Consider the following 12,788-nt stretch of genomic DNA (forward strand, 5'->3'; position numbering starts at 1 on the left):
AGATTACGGATGCTGACACCATTGGCTAGACTATATGCCCGCCGGAAACCGTCGGGAACTATTCAGATTTTATGAATTGGTAGAGAATACTAGAAGATATGGCTTCCTTAATCCAGCTCGTAGACCTCAACTCTGTTGCTGTCTCAACAACACCGTTCGTTCACAAGAATACTTGGCGGAATTCAACTCTTAGAATTCACACGACGCCAATAAAAACAACCAGTCTACAAGAAGCCCTTTTGTCACTCTCCAACATTTTGGTTTCGAGCAGTCAGAAAAATTGCTTGGATAAAGCTTACTCATCAGTTCTTGATCTTTGTGCTAGCCAAAAGTCCCTATCACATGGCAAACAAATACATGCCCACGTTTTAAAATGCAACAATGTGCGTGATTTGCCATTCTTGGATACCAAACTTGTGCTTATGTATGGCAAGTGTGGCAACTTACAGGAGGCCGAAGTGCTGTTTGACGAAATGCTAGAAAGGAGTATTTTCACTTACAATGCAATGCTTGGTGCATATGTTTTGAATGGGGAGTCTCAGGCAGCAATTGAACTTTATGCAGAAATGAGATTCTTGCAAATTCCCTTAGACGCCCATACTTGTTGCAGTGTCTTAAAGGCTTGTGCTGGATTTAAAGATATTTACTGTGGAAGGGAAATTCATGGATTTGGCGTGAAGTTTGGGATTTCTTGTAATGATATTTTTGTGAATGCACTCGCGAGCATGTACACGAAGTGCAATGATCTAAACGCGGTGGTGTTGTTATTTAAGAGAATGACAGGAAGAGGAGCTGAGTTGTGGAATATAATGATTTCAGCATATTCTATGAATGGGATGAGCAGAGAAGCATTAAGGCTGTTTTGGGAAATGCAAAATGTTGGTGTCACCCCTAGCACATATACTTTTGTGGCTGCTCTTCAAGCCTGTCAGGATTCATTGCTTGGGATGCAAATGCACGCTATCGTTCTGAAATCTCACATTTTTGCTGATTGTTATGTCGCAAATGCCTTGGTTGTCATGTACTCAAAGTTCTCTAGAATTGATGAAGCTATTAGAGTATTCACTGAAATGCCTGAGAGAGATAGTGTTTCTTGGAATGCCATGTTATCTTGTTATGTTCAAAATGGCCTCTATGACGAAGCACTCAAATTCTTTCATGAGATCGTGAGTTCTGGTCAGCGCCTGGACCAGGTATCAGCAATCAGTGTTCTTTCAGCCTGTGGCAGGTCAGGGAATCTGTTGAATGGAATGGAAGTTCATGCTTATGTTCTGAAAAATGGGATGGAGTTTGATCTTCAAGTAGCCAACACAGTAATTGACATGTATGCGAAGTGTTCTAAAACAAATTTCATGTATTATTCTTTTCGGAGAATTTCCCACAAAGACCCCATTTCTTGGACGACAATCATGACCGGTTATATTCAAAATTATTGTTATGAAAAGGCCTTGCAGTTATTCAAGGAAGTGCAGGTGGAGGGTGTTGATATTGATAAGATGATGCTTGAAAGTGTTCTCCTAGCTTGTCACTGGTTACACTGCATTCTAACTGTGAAAGAGATCCATGGTTACATAGTGAGAAGAGATTTTTCAGATGTTATCATACAAAACACGTTGGTTGATGTGTATGGGGATTGTGGAAAATTAGATTATGCAAGACACATATTTGGGCAAATTGAAGTTAAAAACGTTGTATCCTGGACAAGCATGATAACTTCTTTTTTAGATAACGGACTTGCATGTGAGGCTCTTCAACTTTTCTTCAACATGGTCAGGGATGATGTTGAACTGGATTCTATTGCAATCTCGACCATTCTCTCGGCAGCTGCTTATTTATCTGCCCTGAGGAAGGGTAAAGAGATTCATGGATATTTGCTGAGGAAGTACTTTCATACAGAGGATTTGATTGCTAGCTCACTTGTGGATATGTATGCTAGCTGTGGGGATATTGATAGCTCCTATGCTGTTTTCAAATCTGTAAAACATAGAGATTTAGTCATATGGACAAGTATGATTAACGCATATGGACAGCATGGCCATGGTATGATGGCTACAAATTTATATAGAATGATGGAGGCCAAGAACCTTTACCCTGATCATATAGCATTTTTGGCACTGCTTCATGCATGCAGTCATTCAGCATTAGTAGAAGAAGGAAAAATGTTTTTTCAACTTATGCAAAACGAATATAAATTGGATCCATGGCCTGAACACTATGCCTGTCTGGTTGATCTTCTAGGTCGCGCAAATTTTTTGGAAGAGGCATTTGATTTAGTGAAAGGCATGAGACCAGAGCCTACAGCTGCTGTCTGGTGTGCTCTTCTTGGTGCCTGCAGAATTCATTCTAATATTGAGATAGGGGAGATAGCTTCAGAGAAGCTTCTTGAAATGGATCCGGATAATCCGGGAAATTATGTGCTTGTATCTAACTTATATGCAGCTGCAGAGAGATGGGATGATGTGGAGAAAGTGAGGATGAAAATGAAAGTGAGGGGGCTGAAAAAAGACCCTGCTTGTAGTTGGATAGAGGTTGGAAATAAGGTTCATAACTTTATTTCTAGGGATAGGTCTCATCCAAATTCTGATGAAATATACAAAAAGCTCTCTCAGATAACTGATAAATTGAAGAGGGATGGAGGGTATGACCCTGAAACAAAGCACGTGCTACACAATGTGGAGGAGGAAGAGAAAGTAAAGATGCTTTATAGTCATAGTGAAAGGCTTGCTATTGCGTATGGTTTACTTGTTACTCCAAAAGAAAAGCCAATACGGGTCACGAAGAATCTCAGGGTGTGCGGTGATTGCCATTCTTTTACTAAGTTTGTTTCAAAATTTTGTGAAAGGGATATCATTGTTAGAGATGCAAACAGGTTTCACAGTTTTAAAGATGGGGTATGTTCCTGTGGAGATTTTTGGTAGACCCTTGAAAATTTGTAACACTACTTGCACCCGAAGAACGTATTAATGAACTGTGCCCTGTTTCACTTTCACCTCATAATGCGGTGTAGTGATCAATGGCCCGATTTCATGGGTGATGTATTAGTGATGGAGAGAGTGTGCTTTTTACGTGGTACCATATATGGAATATGTGGGGACAATTAATATATGAGAACCAAACAGTTCATTTTTACAATTTACATATTAATTTCGAATTCTCTTGGCATTGTAGCTTCTAATTGCCTTTTTCAAAGAAACAATATTCAAACTTAAAGCACCCATATGAGAAGATAAACTTGTTTCTCAGTCCAGTCAGAATTTTTTTTGTTTCTAATTAACCCATAATTTTCATTAACAATTCCAGTTTTCAACCAATGTCGGCGGCGTAATGTAATGTAGTGGAAGATACAAAGAATCACTGCAGATTGGGGGATTGAACAAAATCCCAGGAGGCAACAGTTTTTGCAGTGACTATAGAAAATGAATTTGCTACTCATCTCTCTGTGTATGTATATTTCAATGAAAATGGTGTTGTAGCGGATGCATAAGAAATTTGAAGGCACCTTCTCAAATGGAACTCCCTGAATGGCGGTGCCTGTCTCGCTTCGTTGCAATTTTTTTTAGGAATAATGTGATTTCTTGTGTTATGGTAACTAAATCTAGTTGAAAAGATTTACAATGACACTTTTGTGGCAGTGCGGGTGATGAGTGGAGAGGGGGGGCTCTTTTCTTTTGATGTATAGATAGATAGATACAATTACCAACCGTTACTTTATTCTATAAATCCTAACAATATGTTGTGTAGAATATAGAAATGGTGTTAAAATTGGAATGCTCTTCAAGCAGTCCCCAGAAATGCCGGTCTTTGTTACTTGCAGGAAGCCCAGAGTGTTTCTTCAATTTGTTATTTCTTAAACAATGAGATGAAAGTATGCTCTATAACTTGATGCTTTTTTAAAGGTTAACGAAGCTAGATGTCATGAGTCTCTCATTGCCAAGAATAGAACCTGAATGGTGCCTATTTGTTGTTAGTACTGGTGAAAAAACTTCAACTCGGTGAATTTTAACGCATTTTACCATGTGCATGGTGTTTTAGGAAGTGCATAAAAATATGGAGCGGCTTGGAATTCTCTAATGGTGGTCTTAGTTACTTGTATGTATTTTCCCAACTCTCCGATGTGTAAGTTTCTTCCCAAACCAGGTAAATGGAGATTCTATTTGCCTGAATCTTGCTTTTTTCGACTTAGAAACCTTATCTTCAGCAATCTTTCTGTTGAATTATAGGTAATGTTTGGATATCTTTTCTTCAAGGTTCTCGTGAAGGACAGTGTTTTATGTCAGATTATTCCAATGGTTAGTTGTCTACTCGGACTTAACTGCAACACAAAGAAGTTGACAAGGGGCAACGTTTCTTGAAAATCTGTCACATAAATTTGTGTGTATCCCTTAGCTACCACTTTACTTGTCTCTGTTTGATATGCCATCTGCATTATATTCTTTTGTGAACACTCACATCCCACTTTTTTTTCCCACATTTTGGTAAATCTACAAGTTTCAATGTCTTATTTTTGTCTAAGGGCCGCATTTCAATATCCACTGCATTTTTCCTACTCTCACAAGATAATGTTATAGGGCAAGAATCTAGATTCAGGCATGTAAGAAATATCATATGGGAACATTTTTTCAAATGACACAAAATATCATAATGCGTGTTTCTAATTTTTTTCATAGTTTGAATCTAATATCACTTGTAGGGGAGGCGATGAGAAACCCAACAATATATAGAAAGGATTCTGTATTGATATATTAACTATTTTTTTTTATGTCTTCAGCCGAACACAATTATCATGATACCAAACTCAGATGCGGGGCAAGATTTTAGTTTGAATTGGAAAATCAACTGAGCAAGAATATATCAAAATGTAGTTTGAATTGGAAACTCAACTGAGCAATAATATATCAATTGTTTACCAAAATTCGACAGAATATGGGCACCACTTCTCCAACCAATCGAAACTGGAGCAGGCTGTATAAGGGACTATGCAAATCAAGCCTGATTGATTCAATAAAGCCTAATCGATAGGCCAACATATTGATTATCTGACACTTTCATACTTTTGCTGATTACTTCATGGATTTTGATTTTATGATTTAGTCCTTCTCAAGACTGATAATCTGCATTTCACTTTCTATATTTTTGATTGCGATGACCATGTCTCTGCATATAATGTGGGAACTGATCTCCATGAGATGACCTGGAAACACCATGCATGATGCATTTTACGACATTGAGCTTCCCTGAGGTCTTCTAATAAATTTTTCAGTTGGTATATTGGTTTACAAGGACCAAGAGATGTGGTAGTGAACATCAGATTCAGTTCAAAAAGGGAAAACCACTTTATATTCTATTAACTGGAATTGCATAAACTTCAATCAGTTGAAATCGTCTAATCAATACATCACTATCGATCATGCCTGTACATTTGAAAAAAAAGAGAATAAAGATACACTTAGCTTGATTTACATTCACATATGGTCCATGACAACTTTTTCTTTTACATTTTCTTCTTCATACAGCAATATGTACTTATAGTTTTATTTCCAAATGGAATTATATTAACTATTAGGCATGTTCTTCTGATGTATAATTGGTGAAATGTTGTTTTCAATAATTTAAATGTTGAACCACCAGTTTGGCACGGAAATGATAATTTCTAATTTGTATGACAAAAACTTGAAGTGCATGTGAACTCCATTTCCTCCAACATTGATAGATACTTTATCCTGGTGATATCCTGAATTGTTGTTCTGCATGCTGGAGGCAGACATATTTGTATCGAAAAACAGTAATTAAGATATTTTTGTCGATGAGGGGACATCTGTTTTTAGTAGTGTGTATGTGTAATGTGACCCTAATAAAACTTCACCCTCAGATCAGTCAAATGTCGCTTTGGCTTCTGGATTACTGGACGGAATGCAGGACAAAATTGTAGAAGTTTGCTATTTTGTTTTTTTCTATTTTTATCTTCTTCCTCGCTTTTGGTTCATAAAATTTTTGTTTGCTAGTTCAAATCTGACCTGCTGTATTTATGAGGTGTTACACCAAACTCTCTGATCGTTTGGGAGGGTTCCAATCTCTTATCTTTTACCCGAACTGGTTTGGTTTCCTATTTTAATGATTCTATTGCAGAGATATCTGCTGTTCTCTTTTCGGCTTGGATCTTCTTTCTTTCCTCCTCATTCGGTTACTATCTATACATATTTCAGCTATTTCACTAGAAAATTGTGAGCTTTAATAATGCATCAACCAAAGTCCTTGGCCAGAAATCTAAGGAGAATAAAATTTCTGCAGATGATTTGTGTATTATTTTTTAGCGTGGATATTGTTTTTTCCTTTCGCTGAAGAGTTTGATTTTCAATTTTGAGATTATTGACATTCTTCTGGTAGACTTCATGCGATACATTGTTTGATAACCAGTTGTTACCATGGAGCACTCTTCTGAACAAGGTATCTCTTAGTCTTTTACTTGGTTTTTCATTCAATATCTCTTAATACCTTTCTATCTAAAAATAAGGAAGTTAATTGTTCTTTCTCCCACTCCTATATTTATTGTTTTTTACCTTCACCGAGTGCCTTACTTTTGAGGTCGGGACTGAATGAGGGATACATCATCTATCCGTTATAGAAACTTAATAATTTTTAGCATGCTCCTCAAATATTTTAACAACCCTGCTGATTATGCCCATAGAACAATATTTTATTGTTTTTGAATATGCGACCATGATATGATCATAACATTTGCCTACGATACTTTACCATTTTTTTTGAACTTCTTGATTTAAGAAAGGAATTGCTATTTTCCGCCCGACAGACTTTTTATGCTAAAGTTAATGCCTCTTAGTTGATTCTGTTTAATCCTAGTGCCAGATGAGCTAACAAGGTGGTCTCTCCCCTTCTTGACATAGATTTTCTATTCAAGATGTTTGGCCCAATATTAGGGTGACTAATTATTGGTGAAAATCAATCTATATGCATAATTTACAGAAATTTTCGTTTATCTTCTAGTCATGTCTTGCAAATTCAAATTAAGATATAATTTTTCTTGATTTCAACTCACACATTACCTGTTTATTCTGGAACTAAACCTTATGGTAGATTTTCTTTTAAAGGAGGAACTTCTATTGTCCGACCTTTTTCTATTAACTACTGCATTGCATCTAATCTGTTAGTATTACTGTCATCGACGTTATCCTCTCAGATCTGTTCGTTTATCCTCTTTAACTTTTTAGCTCAAGAATTTGCTTTATTCGTTACAAACTTGTAAAAGAATCATAAAAGACACAGGAATATACATCTCTTGTGGGTGGAGCCAAGATTGATTCCAAAATTATCTTGAACTTGGCTTTGAATTATTGGGATATCTGTTTTGACTTACCCTTGATTCATTGCCTTGGTGACACTCAAGAGTTATCTGAAAAAAAGTGAGTACTAATGAAGTTGCATTGGGATTTGCAGCAGAAGAGGAAAAGGTTTAAAAGCAAAGCAAAGAGGTCTGATGATTATGGGATTTGGAAGAAAGAAGGAAAAGAATGAAAGGTTTGGTCAGTGGGAGATGATATTCTCTTATGAAATACTGACATATGCAAAGTCTTTTAGGCGAAGAGAGAGGGGAAGAAGAGAGAATAGAATAGAAGCTTTTTAGCCTGTCTGCTTGTGCTCCACAAAGATGGAAAGAATGTCTTTTCTACGAGGCAAATTGGCATGTTTTGTATCTAAACTTGGGGAGTCTCAAAAACTTATAATAAAATGAAAGTTGTAAGTCTCCTAAAATAAATTGATTGATTGATCATTAAATTAACGGATCTTCCGTCGTGTATTATTTTCTACAAACTTGGATGTATCACCGTAGCTGCATAGTTAGTACTCTTGCTTCTCTACTTTTCATGCTTAATTCTCATTTTATTAAAAAAAAAAAAAAATTGTGGTATGTTGAATATATCTCTTAAATTTGGCGTGCTTATCAAAAATCTGTTTGATTCTCATCTTTTGCTCTTTCATGTGGGGTGGTGAATATACTTGTTAAAGGTGATGATGCTTATTCTTGGTGGACTTTTATACTTTTTTTCATTTCATTTCAAAGAACTTAATTAAAACACACAATTTATATGGAAAGTTATATATTAATTACAAACTTAATTCATCTGTTCATCAAAAGCAAAAAGTTATATACAGTATTTTAATGACAAACCGTGTGCTTACAGGACGTATTTATGTAAGGACACATGGTGCATGCATGAGCAAAGTAAACTATTTTGGGGACTTTGCACGGAATTTGAGAAAGAGTGTCAAGCAAATTAAAAGGGTCCCCGGCTAGAATGGTAAATTGATAATCCGTTGACATTTTTGATTTTACATTTGAATATATATCTTTTTCTTTTTGCTTGAACCACTAATTCTCGGACCACCACTAACCAAAGAGAGCTATATCTAGACACCTCTCTTTTAACTCACGCTTACTCCATTTTTTACAATTTCATCTTCTTCTTTACATAAAGACCACAGCCCATTCCTTTTTATTTTCTTGTACCACAACAAATTAAAGGGATGTATATAGGTACAATTTTGTGTGTGTTTAGATTAGATTTTCAAAAATAAATTAATACGGGATATATAGCATACATGTAAGATTAATCAAAGGAGCTTACACTTGGTTACAGGTTCTAAACAGGCACTACAATGAACTCGAAGAGATGATGCCACATTTCATATATATAACCTGATTTTTTACTGATATTTCATTGCTATATTGGAAGGAACTTTAGTCAAAGATTTTCAACATTGTGATATTATGAAAATACTCTAAATTATACGATAATTACGAAAATAATACTGATTAATGATCAACTAATGTCCGATAGCATCACAAGATTTGTATTATAGCTCGAAAATGAAGCACTAGCCTGCATGACAACGGAGATAAAAATAACAGCGGATAGTTCATTTTTATTATGTTTTTTTGTCTCTCATGGATTTTGTAAAGATCAATAGCTAGCGATCTTCAACAATTTCCCCATGTTCCCGAGTGGGTTTCAGAAAATCCAAACCCTTGATGCTTCAACAATGCACGATCATGATCATATGCCACTAATTCTCCACCGTTCGTGAAGGATAGTATTTCCCTCGCATTCCTATTGCATGCGCCGCCATTGCCACCATCTCCTCCGCCGCATTGATCTTCCTTCAGCCCCAGAAAATCTCTTGTCATATTATCATTGTTGTGCCAAATCCCTGGTGCTGCCACAGCGTGATGCATATGCATCATGTCCAGGTGAGCCATGTTGGAGCCCATATGACCCAAGGTGGCCCCCATCGTGCCCGCCTTCTGGAGGAGTGAGGTGGCTGAGAGGCTGCCGGAGAAACTGACATGAAGGTTCTCCAATGGGGACGTCATAAGATTTTGTTCTTGGTAGAAAGGTGAAGAGAAGGGAATGTAGAGGGTTTCAGGTTTGATGAAGGGATTGGAGTCGGGGTTCTGGGGTGGTGGATCCCAGGAGTTGAGGGGAATGTGGCAGTTGTGCGAAGCCAATGGGAGGAGAGGCGGGTGCTGCACTGTCGGTTCGTGGTGCTCTAAATTATGGAAATGTAGGGGGTGGTGGTGATTTGGTGGTGGCAAGGTGGCAGCAGAGAGCCTGGCGCTTTCTTGAGCTAAAGCATCACAGAATGCCCTGTGGGTGATGAAACTATCCTTCCTGCAATATTTTAACGTAAATAAGTTTCTTCTGATGTTGCAATGGAAAAAAAAAAATTATTCTAAGAAAATTAATAAAATACATGCAAGATGTTTGACTTACTAATCATGTTTAATTTGTATTATATCTTATCGCATCAGCTGAATAAAAGAATTATTTCACATGTTAAGACTAATTATATATTATTGTATTATGCGTGTATATATTTTATAGTTATAGAAAACTCACTCTCTCATATTTCTGTACTTGAAAAAACTATAACGCAATAATATGGTGATTTGGTTTTTGAGAGAGAGAGAGATTTGAATGAGGTTTGCATGAAATAAGCAGGTATATCTCATTCACGAATCCAAATCCTATTATGTTATGTGTAGCTGTAACAAGAAGGAACCGACATGCCTGTCTACGTATGCATGACTTTAGCAGATTCTATTATTATGTTCAAATTTTTTACAGCTCCTCTGACAGTAAAAAAAGAAAAAGAAAAGAAAATTGATTTTGCATGTGATAATTTTTTTGACAATTTTCTGCCACAACCACGTAAAAGCAAGTATCAAGAACACATAATTGGTTATGGAGTTCCTTTTAATCACACCAAGTACACGCACTAGAAAAAGTTCAAAAAGACTGTTGCATGCAAACCTTAATTTGCATCGTGTTGTTCACCATGATTCTTGGTTTCAGTCGATAAAGTCTGAGTTAACCTACTTTTCTCAGTGGTTAAAAGTTATATTTTTTTCCTAAAAAATTACGCATAAAATTGAGTTTTCTGAACAAATATATGGTTAAACTGAAGTATCGATCGATGGGGGAAGAAAGAGATTAATTGAAATACCTGGAGAAAATGGTTCCACAATCACACTTGTATTCTCTAGTTCCACAAGTTTTAGAATGTGCTTTCCAATCTGATTGAACAGCATAGATCTTGGAACATTTGTCACATTTCCATTTCTTCTCCCCATGCTTCCTGGAATAATGTTTCTTGATTCCTGTCAAATCACCTAAAGCCCTCGAAGGATGGTGATGAACACATGTAGTCTCAGGGCAAACATAGGCTCTCTTCTTGTTAACTTCTTTGCTGTTTCTCTGCTTCAGTTTCCATGGAAGATTGTGTCCTCTTCTGTGAAGCTGAAGATTTTGATCTCTCTGGAAACCCTTTTTGCACACCTCACAAACATATCTGTTCGTAGCCAAAAGGGTTCTTGGAGACAATGCGATTACTTCTGCTTCAGGATCTAAAGTATAAAATAAATTAATGAAGACCCCATAAATTTTATATGAATTCTTGCAATCTATAACAGGGAAAAAAAAAGTTTTTAAATTACCTGGATTTCCCGGAAGGTTTCTCTTCTTCTTCATCTTCAGTGGTTCTTGATTGGTTAGAATAGAATTATTCATGAGCACAGAATTTGAGAAACCAAAATTTTGAACCACCCTATGGCCAGATGAAACACTATCTTCCTCAGAAACACAGGTCGAATTAGACATCGCTGCAGGAAACATGACTTTCAAGAAGTTGAAGAAGATAGAAATATAATGAAACAACACTAATTCAGTAATTTAAGTTTTTGCAATTTTCTTATATTGTCACCAACCTTATTAAAAGCCCTTAAACTGAAATCAACAGGTGTAAATACAAACAATCCAAGATAGCTGAATCCCACCTGCGTACACAACAAACAAGTGGTTCTTTTTAAAACAGGCGGCCGTAGAATTCAGCAGTGGAAATCAGGAATAATTCAATGCAAATGGCAAAGGCAAAAGTTTTAATTTTATTTTCTAGGAATTAATTATGAAAAGCAAGAGAAAAAAAATATTGTGAAAAAAAAAAAAAAAAAAAACACGTTCATGATCTCTAATTCCTCCACGCACTCGAAATTAATCAGCATGGGAAGAACAGATATTGCTCGTTTGTAGCTATCAGTGTCTCTCTATATTTATACGTGCAAGAAAAGGTGGTAGGGTACATGCACAGTGAAAGTGAGAACAAATTATTATGTATATTTTATATGGATGAACTTTCTGTTGTGTTATTAATTTGAAATGCGCAAACATAACTTTTATCATTTTAAACAATCCAACTTTTACTTACCAATTATTATATTTTAATTTCCTATATATGTTTATGCAAGAATGTATGTATGTATATATTAAAAAAAAAAAAAAACCAAAGAGAGATCACAAAGTTTTGACATCTCTCTCGAGATCTAAATGGAGTAAAATGATAATTAAAACAGTCTCACAAAACTACAGGGATATGATAATTAATTATCAATAAGTTTCTTCTGGTACCAAAAAAAAAAAAAAGCAAATAAAAAGAAAAAGAAGTGCTTTGGGCACTTTCTGTCATTTCTTTCGTTACTGTCATAAAACACCCAAATCCTTAAAAGGGTATTTGATTTGAATGGAATGAGTTTGTATTAAAAGGAGGAATTGCTAACAAAGAAATTGATTGCGTAAAAAAACTTATAAAACATAGAGTCGTAAAAGGCCTAAAGGATAAAGGGCAAAGCGCCTATGCATTTGTCTAACTTTATTTCATGCAAACCACCAATATTTATCATCATCGTTATTTAATTATTATTACAATTTTACATACCAATCATTTATGTTTTATATATACATCCAATAATAATAATAAAGATCGGTCCAACTGAACTGAACTGAACTGAACTGAACTGCACAGCTGGGCTGTCAAGAAATAGGCCACCAAAACAATCAAGGTTTACGCATAAGAGCAGCCCATCGTGTAAGAATGGTTTCTGTATATATATATTTGATTTCCTCATTATTTTCTTTGAATAATCGTATTAATTAAAAATTAAACACATCAAATTAATCTAAGACCCATGACCATTTCATTAATCACTCATATCTCTTCATTTTTCTTTGTCAAATCAATTTTAAGTTATAAAATTAATTATTAATTATAAATTGCACACCCTAACTATTATTATTCTTTAATAATAATTAATAATTAATCGTAGTATAATAAATTCAATAAAATACTAATTCTATAACAGTATATATAATGATATAATATTGTCAACGTTTATTTTCTTTTTCTTTTTTGGACAGAAATCATTGAGTTGGTTTTGTGAC

General features: G+C 35.5%; 2 protein-coding genes across 27 annotated transcripts; one reads left to right on the forward strand and one right to left on the reverse strand.

Annotated features, from left to right (window-relative positions):
* The first annotated feature begins 6 nt into the window (after positions 1-6).
* LOC140978938 (pentatricopeptide repeat-containing protein At3g63370, chloroplastic) lies at positions 7-8,577 on the forward strand. 23 transcript variants are annotated; one of them, XR_012175668.1, is made up of 6 exons: positions 7-2,891; positions 3,815-3,865; positions 4,033-4,116; positions 4,221-6,444; positions 7,453-7,533; positions 8,199-8,564. XR_012175668.1 is itself a non-coding variant. In XM_073444183.1 (4 exons), the coding sequence occupies exons 1-3, from the start codon at positions 99-101 to the stop codon at positions 4,069-4,071; spliced, it is 2,781 nt and encodes a 926-aa protein (XP_073300284.1). In that variant the 5' UTR covers positions 7-98; the 3' UTR covers positions 4,072-4,116; positions 4,221-7,900. The 23 variants fall into 23 exon arrangements, 8 of the variants coding, with proteins under 8 accessions (XP_073300284.1, XP_073300281.1, XP_073300285.1 ...); XR_012175669.1 differs by having other exon boundaries at positions 7,456-7,533; XR_012175665.1 differs by having other exon boundaries at positions 4,221-7,533; positions 8,199-8,577.
* A 244-nt stretch (positions 8,578-8,821) lies between these two features.
* LOC140979238 (protein indeterminate-domain 12-like) lies at positions 8,822-11,594 on the reverse strand. 4 transcript variants are annotated; one of them, XM_073444569.1, is made up of 5 exons: positions 11,559-11,594; positions 11,282-11,350; positions 11,012-11,176; positions 10,522-10,921; positions 8,823-9,686 (listed from the first exon to the last, which is right to left on the reverse strand). In XM_073444569.1, exons 3-5 carry the CDS (start codon positions 11,172-11,174, stop codon positions 8,996-8,998), a joined length of 1,254 nt encoding a protein of 417 aa, XP_073300670.1. In that variant the 5' UTR covers positions 11,175-11,176; positions 11,282-11,350; positions 11,559-11,594; the 3' UTR covers positions 8,823-8,995. The 4 variants fall into 4 exon arrangements, with proteins under 4 accessions (XP_073300667.1, XP_073300670.1, XP_073300669.1 ...); XM_073444568.1 differs by having other exon boundaries at positions 11,282-11,349; positions 11,534-11,582; XM_073444567.1 differs by lacking the exon at positions 11,559-11,594 and having other exon boundaries at positions 11,282-11,521.
* Between the last annotated feature and the right edge of the window lie 1,194 nt (positions 11,595-12,788).

Source organism: Primulina huaijiensis, chromosome 6, assembly GCF_012295235.1.
Source record: "Primulina huaijiensis isolate GDHJ02 chromosome 6, ASM1229523v2, whole genome shotgun sequence".
NCBI classification, from domain to species: domain Eukaryota; kingdom Viridiplantae; phylum Streptophyta; class Magnoliopsida; order Lamiales; family Gesneriaceae; genus Primulina; species Primulina huaijiensis.